The sequence below is a fragment of the Colossoma macropomum genome, unplaced genomic scaffold, assembly GCF_904425465.1.
Source record: "Colossoma macropomum unplaced genomic scaffold, Colossoma_macropomum, whole genome shotgun sequence".
Classification (NCBI taxonomy): domain Eukaryota; kingdom Metazoa; phylum Chordata; class Actinopteri; order Characiformes; family Serrasalmidae; genus Colossoma; species Colossoma macropomum.
In genome coordinates this window covers 12,800,167-12,816,481 of record NW_023494790.1, presented here as the reverse complement: position 1 = coordinate 12,816,481, position 16,315 = coordinate 12,800,167, and the positions used below count along the sequence as shown (strand labels likewise).

The following is a 16,315-nucleotide window of genomic DNA, read 5'->3' as shown; positions in this document are numbered from 1 at the left end:
ACCAACTGTTGTAGTTTTGAAAGTGGAATATTTTCCCATTCTTGTTTGATATATGATTTCAGCTGCTCATGCTGTTCGGGGTCTCCTTTATTGTATTTTTCATTTCATAATGCGCCAAATGTTGTCAATGGGTGACAGGTCTGGACTACAGGCATGCAGGCAGTTCAGCAACCGGACTGTTTTTTTACTGAGCCATGCTGTTGTAATACATGCGGGGTGTGGTTTGACAGACGTCATCTGGATGGCAGCATATGTTGCCAAAACATGTATATATCGTTCAGCATTAATGGTGCCTTCACATGTGCACCTCACCCATACCATGTGCACTAATGAACCCCTATATCATCATGATATATACTGGCTTTTGAACTGTGCACTGATAACAAGCTAAGGGGTTTTAGCCCAGAGGACATTTTAGATGAACTTAAGCCCAGAGAAGTTGGCGGTGTTTCTGGATGTTGTTGATTTGGCAAACACGTTTTCAATTGATTCTTCTGTCTACACTTCTTATCCTTGCATCTTTCCTTGTGTTCCCAGAGGGAGGAGCTAAGACACAAGGAAAAGATGTAAGGAAAGGAAATGAGGACATAAAATTAAACAAGATACACCCATAGTTAAGCAGTGTGAAGACAGCATTTGATTGAAGAGTGAAGTGATGAATGGGGTAAATGGTGTCTCCTAAATTGTGCAGCAACAGATAGGCTCCAGTCAGTAATTAGGCTCCTGTCAGTAATTTAATATTCACAAAGTGCAGCTATATGGTAGATGTACCTGATAAAATGGCCAATAAGTGCAGATACAAGGTAGGTGTACCTAATAATCACTTGGCTGCCCTGCAAGGACCTATTTGTTGTGTATAACAGACAGCATACAACTTGCACACACCTAAAAGCACATACTCCACTCATATATGCTCTGTGCTTTTCCCCTTTACAGGAGCAGGTGAAGAACAAGCTGGAGCCAGTGGTATTTCTGCTGAATGTGTCCTTACACGAGCCTGAGGTCAAGGCCCAGCAGGCCCTGCAAAACCTGGATGCGTTCCCTGTGCTTAGCAGCAAGCAAGGAGTTACTGAGAAAACTGAGGTTGTAAAACAATAATAAAGTTGCAAATAGTTTAATGAGACCATGTAATAACTGTGGTGATATCTATGCCATTTTAGATCAACTTCCGAAAGGAGTGTGGTTCTGATAACAAATGCAGCAGTAATCTACAGGTGAAGGCAGTGTTTGTGAATGAATCCCAAAAACCCTTCCCTAGGTGAGTTGCGAGAAAAGATATTAGTGTAGACATTCAATATGGCAAAAAACCTGATCGCAGTATGTGCAATTCCTAGTTTTGAAGTATTTTGTACCATGTAGAATGCAGCTACTTGGACAAGCAAATAATTGATCATTTAATGATAAGCTAAGTTGCAGTGGCTTGGGTGATCTCTTGTGATCTAAAGACCGCAATATAATCAGTCAGCACTTTTTCTCTAACTTTAGAAAATACTGATCAAAATGTTGGCTAGCTTTCTTCTGAGATGCCCATGTTCCTGGACCTCGCTTGTAGTTCAGGCTGAGCAAAGATTCTGGCAAGCCAGTTAGCACAGTTCAAATCAAGCTAAGCAATTGCAAAACAAAAGGGAGGAGTTTGCTGGTTGTATAATGCTGCCCTGCCACTTTTATGAGAATCTGAAGAATGTAATAGTATTGAGGAAGAATAAAATAACCTTTTCAGAGTGACTAAGATGAATGGCTGCCCTGCTAATTTTGAAAGAATTAGCTAGTTGAGAGGGTAAATAAGGATTTTGAAAAGTGGAAACTATTAGATGCCTATGAGAACAAATTGCAGTTCCAACTCCAACTCGCTCTTTTATTCAAAAGTAACTTCTCGTGCTTTGTCCACAGTGATGGTGGAAGTCAGACCATAGAGTATAACAGCAACATTAAGAGGTTAACGCTACTTGTGGAGGTGACCAATCTACCTGAGCAGGGCAGGGAGGCAGAGGACGCTCATCAGGCAGTGCTCAACATCACAATCCCTCCGGCCCTGAAGTACTCCGGCTGGCGCCCACAGGTCAGACCACATGATGGCGCCCTTTGAGAGGGTTTACAACTGCTATGTCTTTGAAACATCACCTGCTGTGCAGAAATGGCTGGTAGTGCCAAAATTATTTTTTTTAATGTATGTATTATTTATTTTTATTTTCTTTAACAGGACGCAGACATTGTATGCAGACCCAACACAACTGTGATCTGTGAACTTGGGAACCCATTTAAGAGCAACAAGAAGGTAACTGCAACTGTCTGGAAAAAAAATATTTTTTATGATTGATAATCATAAAAAATGATAATCACTTTATGATTATGATTTCCCAAAGCTTTCATAGTAATACAGTCAAAAGCTTGCACAGCCTTACTCATAGTTTTTCTTACTTCTTTGAAAACACATCAAAAAGTGTTATCAAAACAGTCTCTTACAAACTGATTACAGGCATTTAAACATATGTATTTACATCAAAATGTTGAGAAGTATTATGAAACCATTATAAAATAACATGCAACAGACAATCAGATGAATGCTTGTGTAGACAGTCTTGATATAAGCACCCATACGCATAACTCTCATATATGAACGTTATATATTGTCGCTGTTATAAGTGTTATAAGGGTTCTACGTTTTTTATTTACACCGTTTTAAATAATACCATCTGCCCTTCATGCTTCCTATTATGCCCACAACATTTTATAACATGAAGACCATGCTTGTGGAGCTGCTACCCTCCATGGTGGGCTCCCTCAAATCAAAATTTTTCTGGTAAGATTGACTCTCTGTCTACGAATCTCAGATCAGAGATATCATTTATAAATTAAATGTTCTATTAAGAATATACAAAATAAGCTTGACACTCACAGAGTAATCTATGGGCGCTGGAGCGCGGTGCTACAGACCGTAGCACTGGCATTAGTGCACTGGAGGCTAACAGTAACTCACTGACAACCTGGGTGTCTTACTTGGACAGCAGATACAAACAAAGACCTGAAAAGCAGAATGCTGAGGAGCAACATTCACCTTCTGGGATTACCAGAGGGAGTTCTGGGCCCGCGATCGACGGAGTTTATGGCCTTGCTGCTTCAGGAACTGCTTGTCCTGTAGGAGTATCCGCTGCTAGATTGGGCTCATTGCATCCTGCGGAGCCAACCTCGTGATGGACAACCATTTTTTACCAGGATGCATTTTTTCAGCAATAACATTCTGAAGAGAGCCGGAGAGGCACCTCCTCTTTTTAATAAGTACAAGCCTCAATATTTGCAGACTAAACAATGCCTGTAGCAAAGAAACAGGCTAGCTTCAGAGATGTGAAGCGCCAGCTACACGCCTGCCTGGGCGTGAAGCTCAGCCTTCTGAGAACGTGAAGCTCAGGTTCTAAGACTGACTTTACAAGATGGGTCCAATAGAGTCTAACTGCAGACGTGCACTGTTACCGGTGATGTCACATGCACATGCACTCTCTGCTACAATGGCAGAAGTGGTTCAACCGCATGTTAATATTTGGCTGCTTCTGCTTAGCGAGTCGAGAGGAATCTTAAAACAGTATCATCATCATAGTTTTCTTATCCCATCTCAATATACAAAACATACCTAGAGAATTCCATTTAATTAATTTTTTCAAGTGTTTCTGCAAAAGCTTGTTTGCTTTTTCTGCTTAGTAGACTCGACATAATGTCTTGTCATTGTAGTAGGTTTTATTTTGTAAATCTTATTTTACTCCACTGTTATCACTATGACAATGCGTACCCCAACAGTACATGGTTTGCCAGACTCTTCTCCAGTGGCTCCACACACACATTCGAGGACCCATCTCTTGCAGCCGAATTTGCCCCCCCCCAACCCCCCCCCAAAAAAACACGTCAATATGTCTGTTGTACAGCAGGGTGGGGAATAAATGGTCGTTTAGCTGGGCTTGTTATTAGGTTAAATGGCTAATTAGCTGGCAGGCTGGCTAACTGGAAAAGTTGAAGTTTTGAATAATGATGTATGTGCCTTATTTTGTAACTTTTAATCCGCAGTGATGACTACACAGTTGACTCACAGTTGACTCATATGTGCGTATTTTTCTTTTTCTGCCCACATTATTGCTTGTTGTTTGTATTACTATTAGGCTATTTTGATCAAAGCCACCTCTTAATGTTTAGCTATTTGCACAGTTCATTCATAGCTTTGCTGTTCAACTTTTCTCATTGACTTTGAACCTTTCTTTACTGAGGTTAGCTTCTCTCATGCTGTACTGGGAACTAATTTATTTGTGTCACCATTGTGTCATCCTGCTCTAAAATGCCTCAGTGCCAACACTTAGTTGTTTGCACTGCCAGCCCAGCAAACACACAACATTGTCTCAACATTGTCTACTTTCTTACAGTTTTGCTACAACGGTGTCAAAAGGTGGTGCTGTTTACATTGTCTGAACAAGATTGTCATAACGTTGTCAGAACCTCATTATTCCCTAACGTTGCCATACAGTATTATGACTACCTGTTGGCAACTTCCATGCACAACATAATGGAACTTTCTAGGAGGTTGTGACAACGTACTGACAATGATGCCACTATGTTGTCACAATGTTGTCAGACAACGTTGTCACAACTTTCTGAGGAATTACATTTCAATGTTGTGATGACGTTATGGGCACCAAAACAATAGGTTGTCACAACGTTGTCACAGTTAAACTATTTGATGGGAGGTTACAATTATCACTTTAATCATTTTATTGACTTCAAACTTTTCTTGACGTTAGTCTTCTTTAAGGCTCATTTATACTCCCTTTACGTACGACAAAGAACACATCCGTTTCAAACGATGTAACCATCACTGCTCACTTCCACTCCTCCTTTATATTGGCATGAATGTTAAGCAGTACGTCCACTAGAGGGCAGTCCGCCGTCGCCATGTTTGGCCTCGCTCCTTCAAGAGCTGCTCATCCTGTAGGAGTAGCCGCTGCTGGAGGGCAAATGGTGATGGTGGAGGAGGTTGTAATAATGTGCCAACTACCAAAGAGACGAAAGAGGCACCAGTGCAGACTGTGGTGTTAAACACTTGTGACATGTGGACAGAGAATTCTTTTGACTTGTGTCTCGCATGAACTATGGCTACACTGCCCCCATGGCTTCCAGTGGTACTGTTCCATTTCCTTGTGTTGTTAATGGAAAAGTCTTTGAATTTAATGCTGCTTGCATGAATCACTGAGTGTACTGATGTAGTAAGAACCCAGTACTGTTTAAACTGAGGGACTGACAATTTTTTGAACTAGAATTAGACTGGTCAGTTGGCTAACAGGCTAAATGACAGTAAACATGCTAAACAAATCATTAATATCGCACGCTTAAATTATGGTACTTACTGTATGATTCACTGTAAAACAGCAATACTAAAGTCTAAAGAATATCACTTGAATTGCTTATATGCTTCAAATATTCCTGTTTTGTCAGAAGCAGCTTCAAACCCAGGTTGAATCTCAAACGGCTTCGAACTCTCTGCTGTGCAAGTTTTGAAATTCTAGCTTCTACAGCCAAATTGTGCAGTATTTGTCAAGTATGGATGTGGCTAAATCCCAAATGGGTATTTGTTAGCTACAGGGACGCACGCAGGAAGGTGTTTTACGTTGGGGGTGCTGAAATTTTAAGCAGTGTGACATGACCATGCAATATGATTTGCCATTTTTCCATTTGATTTTTTTTTTCTTTGGCTAATTTACATGAAACCGAGCATCACAGAGAGCTGTATTGAGGCAAGGGAGGATTATATATATACATATAAATGCCACATTAAACCACTGACACACATCAGCACTCTGCTCTCTAGTTCTGGAAAACTTTATGCAAATGAGCTGAGCAGTGACCCATTCAGATTGTTGACATCTGGCGCGCTAACCGATTGTGTCACGTTCACAGACACAGCGTGAGTTTTTAACACTGAAACGCACATGGAGCAAGAGACCGGTTGATTTAGGAAAGTCATCATTACCTTATGACTTTCTAAATTAAAAAAAAAAACAATATTAGGCCGCCTTGGGACTCAGAGCTGGCCTCTGTCTCTGCATAGACTTTCTGTCTCTGAAGCTCAGCCTGCGTGTATTTGAGCAACGAGCCCCCAAAGCAGCCGGCTGTTTTTGACTTACTGTAATGAAAATATGATAGAAACATAATGAAATACCGGGTCCCTGGTTAGCTTTATTATGCACTGTTTTCTTTCCAAAACTTGCTTAGAATTTCTTTGGGGACTGTCTGTACTTTGTTTGCAAGTGCAAGCTGATGAAGTGTGGGAGGATTAAAAGCAGACATTATCTCAGCTCTCAGGCGACTATTTGTCTCATTCTTAAAGAAAAAAAGACCCTCTAGACTGTGCATCATGACATCCGATTAGCCTGTTGAGTGTCGACTATGAAATTCTTGCTTCTTCCAAACTTCTCGCAATGCGTCTTGAAATGGTCCTCCCAACAATTATCTCTCCTGACCAAACTGGATTTAAGAGTAGACACTCATTCTTCAATCTCTGCTTTTTGTTTAATGTTATATGTAATTCTGTGTGCCACTAATAGCTCTCAGGCCATTGCATCGTTGTGGAGAATCTGCTTGGTTTAGAATTCATTACATGGATAAGACTTCTGTACTAATCTCCTCAAGACTCTGTAGGACTAATAACAATCAATCAGCATATTTTCCCCCTACAGTGGTCAGCATGCCAGGGCTGCCCTGTAAGTCCTGTTTTGTTCACCCCTGCCATAGAACCTCTTGTGATAACACAACCCCTTGTCAAAGACATAGTCAGATATGGATACGAACAATAATTAGATATGCAGATGACTTACTGTTTTACACATCTGACCTCTCCATCTCTATTCCTGCTGCCTTTGCCACACTCACATTTTTCAGTCACTTATCAGGTTATAAATTGAATTTTAGTAAAAGCAAATTGATGCCACTTAATACAGCTGCTAGAAATCTTCCTTTACATAACATACTGTTTTTCAGCGTGTACCAGTCTCTCTTCCCACTACATTCTTTAAAACATTGATGGCCTAGTTCTATTTTATGTATGGCACAAAAACACTCCTAGGATACGGAAACAGCTTTTGCAGAGGCCTAAACCAGACGGAGGTTTAGCAGTACCAGATTTCAGGAGCTATTAATCATTCAGTGTTGGCTGCAAAGTGGAGAGATATCCCCACTCCCAATTTCGCTAGAGATGAAGGCAGCTGGCATTGTCTTCCCTTGTACACTCCTGCGTTCCAGGTCCTTATTCCCCCTTCACTAAAAATGTCGTCAAAGCAACATAGAAGATCTGGAATCAATTTAGACTCCATTTTGAGTTTCAGGCAAGCTCTTTTTCCACTCCAGTGGCCTCTAACCCAGCTGTCCCTTTGTATGTGGTTGATAATGCTTTTTCAACATGATCTAATCTTGATAATAAAGGATTTAGAGACCTCTATATTGACAATACATTCGCACGTTTAAACAATTATCAGCTAAATTTAGTCTCAGACGTAATTCTTTAGGTTCCTACAGATCCATAGCTACATTCGTAGTATTGATCCCTTTTTCCCCACCCCTTCTACTAAAAGACAGCTAGACACATTTCTTACCCTGCTTCCCATTCTGAAAGTTGCCTTGACATCAATTTATAGACAGATTTGCTCTTTACAGACCACCTCATTAAATGATGTCCTCATGGGAAGAGGAGCAGTGAGAGGAAATATCTGGAGAATTATAGGAGAGAATTCTTATAAGGGTACACACGTCTTCTATTTGGGCTGAGTACAGTTTCTTTCAATGCAAGCTTATTCATAGAGCTTATTGGACTAAAGAAAGATTATCCATTAATTTATAAGGATGGGTATCCTAATTGTGTGAGCAGTGCAGCCAGTCTCCTGCAGATCACATACACGTTTTTTGTGTTGCCCATCGCTTGTTGATTTCTGGAAAGACATGTTTAACACTGTAATATTGAAATAAGCGGCACATCGATTGAACCAGACCCATCATTGGGGCTTTCATCACCCATGCTACAACTGACCAAATCGAATAAAGATGTAATTGCCTTAGTTTCCCTGTTGGCAAGAAGGCTAATCTTGCTTAGATGAAAATTCTCTGCACCTTCGTCTCATGCTCTCTGCATTAAAGCAGTTTTAAACCATGTTAAATTAGGTTGTCAAGGAGGACTGTACTATTTGACCTAGTTGACCTGTAGACAAATGTATCAAAATATGTTTTTTGTTTGTTGTTTGTTTGTTTTTTGTATTTTTTGTGTCTGCTTATAGGTTTATTATATATTTCCCTTACATCCTATTCTGTTTTGATGCATGGATGGTTTTGATGTGATGGTTATACTTCTACTAATAAACTTACAAGTGCAATGATTGTACAAACGTTGTTTAAGCAAAGGTATATAAAAGATGAATATCATAATGTGTACATATGAGCAGGGTGATGTAGTCACAGATGTTCATGTAAAAATGTTTTTACGCTTTTCCAGAAAAATCTGGTGGGTATCTAATGAGGTCCCTAAGTTGGATCCTTCAAATACTGCTATATAAAGGCTATCCTGCTGTGATCTCTGTATTGGAAATGCTTCATTGACCAATAACCCCTCTCTCTTTTATTCACAGACCACTTTCAACGTTATATTTGAAACTTCTATCACACTTTACACTGATCAGATTGAGACGCAGCTCCAGCTATCAACGTAAGTAACTAAAGTGAGAAGTTACATTTTGTAGTGAAATATATGTAGTGAAATAATGTCCTGTTCTTGATGAAGTAATGACGGTGCAGACTAATAGTCCAACCGACTATTATTTAATGATGCTGAAAACATCTGCTCTGTGCATGTATTGTTTCTGTCCAGTCTGAGTGAACAGAGTGATCTGTACCCTGTGTCCGTCATCCTCAACGTGGAGAACAAGATCCTCACCTCATTCTCTATGTAGGTTTTCTACAAAATTAAAAACCTGGACAGTGTTACACCATATTCTTTTACTGTATAGGTTTCATTGATCTACTCTCCTCTTTCCTACAGAGAGAAGCCAGTGTTGAGCACCTTTTTCAGTGGTAAAGTTGTGGGCGAGTCTGCCATGAACACCACCAGTGACGTGGGCAGTCTAGTGGAGTTTGTTTTTAAGGTATTTTTTAATATTTTTTTTTACCTTTTTAAGGTGGTTTTTATGTTAGACAAGTATAACCCAAATAAACCCAAAATACTGTTGTTAAATGATTTCATTTATTGAAGAAAACATCCTGTTCTGCCCTATCTGGCCCTATATGAAAAAGTAAGTGCCCCCTTAGCTATTAAATCAACCAGTTAGCCACATTCAATTGACTATTAGATTAAGTTTCATTGGCCAAACCAAGGCATGATTACTGCCAGACCTGCTAAATCTAAACATCACTTAAATAGAACCAGTCTGGCAATGTGAAGCAGGCTAGAAGGTCTCAAAAAACAGCACATGAGACCACATACTAAAGAGATTCCAATACAGACGCAAAACAAAGTCATGGAAATCTAACAGTTTGAAAAGGGTTATAAAGCCATTGCTCAGGCTCTGGGACTCCAGCAAACCACAGCGAGAGCCATTATCCACAAATGGAGAAAACTTGGAACAGTGGTGGACCTTCCCAGGAGTTCACCAAGAGTACGATGTACGCGATTCCGCAACAAGAAAGACACTGGGCAAAAATGGCATCCATGGAAGAGTGCAAACCACTGCTAACCACAAAGAAAGCACAGGCCCGTCTCGTATTTGCCAAAAATTGACTCCAAGACTTTTGAGATAATATTCTGTGGACTGATGAGTCAAAGGTGGAACTGTTTGGAAGACGTGTCCCGTTACATCTGGCATAAAGCTAACACTACATTCAACCATAAGAACATTATACCAATAGTCAAACATGGTGGTAGTGTGATGGTCTGGGGCTGCATTGCTTCTGCAGGACCTGGACGATGAATTCTGCACTCTATCAGAAAATCCTGAAGGAGAATGTTTCTTTGTCAGTTTGTGACCTACAGCTTAAGCACAGTGGGCTATGCAGCAGAGCAATGATCCGAGGCACACAAGCCCATCTATCCACAAGTCTATCTCTAAATGGCTCAAAAGAAATAAAATTAAGCTTTTGGACTGGCCAAGTCATAATTCTGACTTGAATCCATCTGAGATGCTGTGGCAAGACCTCAAATGGGTTTATGCTCAAAAACCCTCCAATGTAGCCGAATTATAAACAATTCTTCAGAATTGAAGAAGGGGCCAAAATTCCTCCAGAGTGATGTAGAAGACTTATCGCAACTTACCGCAAACGTTTGATTGCAGTTGTTGCACAACCATTATAATTACTTTTTCACATGAGTGACAGTTCTTGAATAGATCTTTATCTTCAGTAAATGGAATGATCATTTAAAAGCTGCTCTGGTGTTTACTTGTGTTCAATGGTGTCTCTGCCACAGAAAGCCTGGTGGGGCACAACTGTAGGGGCAGCAGCCGACTCATCAATGAAACTGCACACAAACCTGATCCAAACACAAACGCACCCCATCAATGAAATCACAAATTCACAGATTAATGTAACGTGGTGCAGGAGTTGGCGGAAGTGGAGACTTAGGAGGAATATGAGTGATATGATAACGACATTAGATCTCACAAAACCTTGTTATACAGCATCGTATTACAAATCCAAAGTCATTTAGCAGTGTACAATCATTGTGGTCTGCAACTACATATCCAAAGCAGCATTTCAGAGCAGGGAGACACATTGATTTCTGGGCATTAGGAATACCACGCCTTCTAATAATGCAAAATGACTCACCAGTGTTGCTCACTGCTCGAAAAGGAAAGATGCATGACGATCGTTCATCTGGGCGAGCCTGTCAAAAACTTTTCTCTCAAAGTCCACCAATCCATGAATCAGTTCAAGTGATAGCATAGCAAGGGCAGTCAAGGAAAGCAGAAAAGTTTTTTTTAGCTACACTCGCAGTCAGCCATGTTTTTCTCTTGAGCCACTCTGGATTGAAGGAGCAGTTTTTGTCCTTTCAGACTGAATGATGTTGAAATCCTTGGGCTGGTGTGGTCCCAAACGTTTACTCTCTAATTTCTGCTCTAATGGCTGGTACCAAAAATAACTTTTATTACCTTTTTGACTTATTATTATGAGTGGCTACCACAGCTGATGAGGAACAGTGGCTAGCTGCATAGCAATGCCTGGTAAACGTCTGGACGTATGTAAATTTATTATTTTTTATTGGCTGCTCTCAGCATCCAACATGCTCATCAAAAGAAGACTGCCTGGAGAAATAGTTAGCCTACTGGCATTTACACAACAGGTACTGGAAGATATTTGGAATGTATCGGACAGCCTTACCATTGTCATATGTAATAAACGTGCAACAATGTATATATATATATTGATCATGTCGTGCACTGCTCCACAGCAAAATCTAGTGGGGCCCCGCCGGCCCCTAACATAGAGATGCCATTGCTTGTGTTATATTAAACTTAACTGGATGATCTTAAACAAATAAATATGACAAGTAAGCAAAAGTAGCAGAAATCGGGTGAGGGGCAAATACTTTTTCACAGCACTATGTCTATTCCAGACTCATTCTGAATTCATTAGCAATTCAGTAAGAAGTGCTAATATTGCTAATTATGAATGGAAGAAGAGAGATCAAAAGAACAAGCACTAGCCATAAAGGCAGATCAACAGTCAGTAGAGGTGAAGGTAGATGGAAGATACAGTGCCAGGCAAGTTGGGATGTATGTTTATCATGATCTTAAATACACAAGGTTTATGCTAAAATTATTGACTATTTTTTATAGAATAAATATAAAAAAGTGAAGTTAATTCTTATGAATCAAACAAAACAAAATTATTAAATATTTTAAATGCCCCAACAATCATCATTCAGCTTGTAGAATATGTCTCTTCGTGAATGCATTTAAGACAAACAGTGAGGAGGGGTGAGTCTAAATAGCTGTATTTGATAGAAGGCCAAACATTTCTAATTGTTGAAATTTTATGTGTTTTTTCATAGCTGTGATGTTTGTTAGTAGTAGGATGTGGTAGAAATGTCAAAAAAGAAAAAGAAAAGAAAACAAGTCTAAAAAGAAGCACAGAAGAACAGAGTTCTAGAGATGAAGGTACATTGTTAACTGAGGGTTAAGTATGTTATTGACAGTTGACCAGATGCATGTCCAAGTCATGCTGGCAGATGTGTTGTAGGAGCGTCTCAGGAAATAAAATGAGCATCTATGTTGGGTTGCAGGTGAGTGTGGTTGGTGAACCGCTGGGAGAGTTGGGCACTCTGGTGATGGATTTTGAGTGGCCGTATGAGGTGATGAACGAAAAGTGGCTGCTATATCTAACAGAGATCTTGACCAGTGGAACGTCAGAACCAAGGTGCATTCCTGCTGGGGGAATAGTCAATCCACTCAACCTCATAGTAAGTACAAGTACACACACTGTGTTCAGAATGGCCCCATAACCACTATTGCCTACAGTAAAAAGTCATGAGCAGTTAATGTAACATTTTAGGGAACATAAATTGTCCCTCATCACTATTTCCTATACTGGAAAATCAGGAGCGCTACATACAGTGACCCTAACATATCTGGACATTCGTACTGTACTTACATTAATGTATTAAATTCGTTGTGTTAGTCCCTTAAACATTCCAGGCTTATTACATACTAAGGCTTATTATTCAGTAACTACAGGGACTTCAGTGCAAACTGGCTGAGCTATTCTTAGGTTACAGAAGTGTGTAATAAACTTTTTCATTTACAAGTGATAATGCAGTCTTTTTCATACATTTCCATTAAAAAACAAACAATTGAAAACTATGCTTAATTCCACTTTGTGTTTGGATTAGTATTGCTTATTAGTTGCCACACATACACCACACACCTCTGCATATAACAAAAAAAAAGAAAACTATATTTTTTCATTTAAAAATGTGTAGTTTATATATTCTTTTATATTTACGTGATTTTCAAATGGATATACTTTTTGACTTTTGACTTTTTTGGCTCCATACTTCCACTTTTTTTTTCAATTGAGTGTGATTTTGACACACTAGCCACACTTTCACTTCAGTACAGTTTCTCTGTACTTATTACACCCCTGGTTGTATATGACACACTGTAATTTGGATACAGTTATATGTCAGCGTTTGGGCACCCCTGGTGAAATGTCACATTGTGTTGATTTTCTAAGTGAAAAGAAGTTAACGTTAGAGTTAATTAGAGATGCATGGCATGGCAAAAATGAAATCTCACTATACCTTTAAGTTTTTAAAAGCAAAATACATTTTTTCTGACATTTGATAAGTTGAAATTGACAAAGTAGCATCACATTTAAAGAAAACTATCAAAAACTATAAATCTAGTGTTTTCTATCCAACAGTTGACTTACTGCACTGCACTGAATACAATAAAATAGAACCAATTATGCTCTCTTTGTCATCACACATGCAGTTCAGATGTTTTGTGAAGTACTGATGACATTCATGGTGTACTCAGAAAAGCATGTTGTGACATATTATTATGTAATTTTTGACGATAATGCTCAATGTTGTCATATTGCCCAGCCATAATTTTAATGCATGATTACCATTTATTTGCTGAACTTAATATAATAGACAGAAACTTATTTGTCTCAACAGTCCTGAATCCATCAGCCATGGGTTTATCTAACTAGCTGACTGATAATCTGAAACTGCACTGTTCAGTAACTGGAAAGCAAGTCATTGGTTTTAAATGGAAACAACCACCCACACACATCTGACCTCGTAATGGCATATCCTCATTAATTCATGAACTATGTTTTACCACTACCACTAAGTCTTAATGGAAAAAAGGGAAACAACCACACAGCAATAAACTTGTAACGTATATTCAGATTTTGCCATCTACAGAGTGATCCTGTCTTCAACATAATATTTGGAATATTTGGAGGTGTCCAAAAATATTTAAGTTAACTTTGAGTTCTGGATGGCAAAATGTCTCCTGGCAAGGCTTTTGCAACAAATAACCACCTTTTCTTTGTGTTTAGTTGTCAGAGAAAGGTCCCAAACGAAATAAGCGAGACGCGGACATTGGCCTGCTGCACACGGATGCTACTAGGAACCCTCTTACCCCTCACAAAGAGAGCCACCTACTGGTACATCACCCATCCTCATACACACTTGGCTGTTAAAGCTGTAGTTCAATGTGATGCAATGTCAGTGTTGGTTCAACCTTTAAATATCCAGGGTTATTATTGTTTTGCTATAGGGTTATTACTGTTTTGATTTAAGTAACCCTAATGAATGTAATTACATAATGGATTATGTAATTAATTACATTAATATTTCATATACATATTGTATCAGCTGGTTCAAGTTCAAATTTTAAAAAGCTGTTTGCAGGACTGTTTTAGCCTTCATAACTTTGGAACCATTTATCTTACAGATATGATAAACATATTATAACAATCAGCAGAACTTGCTCTCTCTAGGAGAAGCAAGGGAGAGAAAGAAAGAGGAGTCTGACACGTGCAGAGTGCATGTTGTCAGCACATTGTGATTGTCATGGTTTGGGGGGGGGTTGATCAGGGTTAATGAGAGAGAGCTGGAGAGCTGTGAGCTCTAACCTACTTCTGTTCAGTACCGCCAATCAGAGCATTGGACTCACTCTAAATAATTATACATTAACTTATAATGGATAAAATTCAATTTCCTGGATAAAATCCTTCAATTTCAAGTAATTTCAGATATTTTGAACAGCGAACAGTCTTCAGAAGCACTCATCTTGCCCTGAACAAAAAAGTCCAAAGTCTGCCTTGCTGGCTGTCAAAGTATTAGCACTCAGCATGGATCCAAGAGGATAGAAAATTAATAGAAAAATATGGCCACCTTATGCTAATCATTTATTTTTAGTCAGTAATAAATAATGGAATAAACCACAATCAAAATGACTGTGTTTTCAGTTCACGTACACTCTAGTCTAACAATTTTTGCAAAGGTACTTGAGCTGACAATTTTGTTAATTATATATTAAATATATATAAAATACAATATATTAAAGTTTGTATAAGCAAAAAAAAAAGAAAATAGCAGGCACAAAGTACATTTTCCATCAAAAGTCGTAATATCACAATTCTGTTAGCTGTCAAATAATGACCAAAATACCAGAACAATTATGCAAAAGTACACTAAGGTGGCTACATAAGGTGGTTAACTACATATGTTTAGTCAATGGTACAATAATTGCTTGCCAGTTTGACTCTGGAGTGCTAACAGTTTGGTTGTCATTACTGGCTTGCAGAACTGCTCACAGCAAACAGCTCGCTGCGTGACCTTCTCATGCCCCCTGAAAAACATGTCTACTGAGGCTACGATCATCGTCAGAGCAAGGGTGTGGAACAGCACCATGCTGGAGGTAAAAGTCAAGAGCTCGGAAGGATTCTAGCTGATTATAGCTCTCTTTAGCACACATTTTAACCTAACCCATATGTTGTTGACAAGTCAGTACAATTTTGGTTTCCAAAGTTTGCTTCTCTATTTTTACACTGGAGCTAACAAGAAATGGAACAATATGCTTCATATGTACACCAATTAGCATCATGCAATCTGCATGTCTGTCATTACAGACTTGCCTGAACCCTTTTTAAGTTGTTAAATGGTCTCAAACAGACTTGCTGATGTGGTTTCTGGCACTGTATAACATATTGTTATCTAAAAAAAAGACAAAATATGTTGCATATGTAAAAATAGTAGTTGAAGCCATCTTAAGTCTGAATTTTGGCTGCATGTTTGTCCTAAGTGGTGGGGTATACACTTCTACTAATTGTTAGCTACATTACCTTTGTAGTCCCAGTGCAAAACTAAAGAAGCATATTTAAGACACCAAATGTCTTGGGTGATCACGTAAATTTAGAGTTTTTTTTCCAAACCATTGCTTTCTCATCACCCAACTAATCAGCAAACCCTTTTTCCTCAGGACTATGCTGAAGCTTTTCGAGTGACTGTTATTGGACGTGTCACACTGAGGCTGTTGACAGATAAACCTGCCATCAAAATGGACAGCGAATTCAGAGAGGTTAGCAGGGTGGCAGTTCCATTCATGGACAATAAAGGTGGTGGTTTGCTGGATTTTTTGCATTTTATTGTCTTTTTCTCTGTAGTTTATGGTCAACATTGATCCTGTGCCCGGAGAGGAAACGCCATACAGTGCTCCTCTTTGGATCTACATCGTTGCAGGTGTAGCAGGAATCCTTTTACTAGGCATCATCACCCTCATACTATGGAAGG

At 39.1% G+C, this 16,315-nt stretch overlaps 1 protein-coding gene across 1 annotated transcript in view; it reads left to right on the top strand.

The window, feature by feature from the left end:
* itga3b (integrin, alpha 3b) overlaps nt 1–16,315 on the top strand; it is a 56,523-nt gene that overhangs the window by 34,530 nt on the left and 5,678 nt on the right. The window contains exons 13-24 of the mRNA XM_036572178.1: nt 937–1,083; nt 1,161–1,258; nt 1,891–2,059; nt 2,201–2,275; nt 8,646–8,722; nt 8,885–8,962; nt 9,056–9,158; nt 12,290–12,466; nt 14,077–14,184; nt 15,330–15,443; nt 16,005–16,103; nt 16,189–16,314. Of these exons, the coding sequence (XP_036428071.1) occupies nt 937–1,083; nt 1,161–1,258; nt 1,891–2,059; nt 2,201–2,275; nt 8,646–8,722; nt 8,885–8,962; nt 9,056–9,158; nt 12,290–12,466; nt 14,077–14,184; nt 15,330–15,443; nt 16,005–16,103; nt 16,189–16,314 (1,371 nt within the window). The remainder of the gene's footprint in view (nt 1–936; nt 1,084–1,160; nt 1,259–1,890; nt 2,060–2,200; nt 2,276–8,645; nt 8,723–8,884; nt 8,963–9,055; nt 9,159–12,289; nt 12,467–14,076; nt 14,185–15,329; nt 15,444–16,004; nt 16,104–16,188; nt 16,315) is intronic.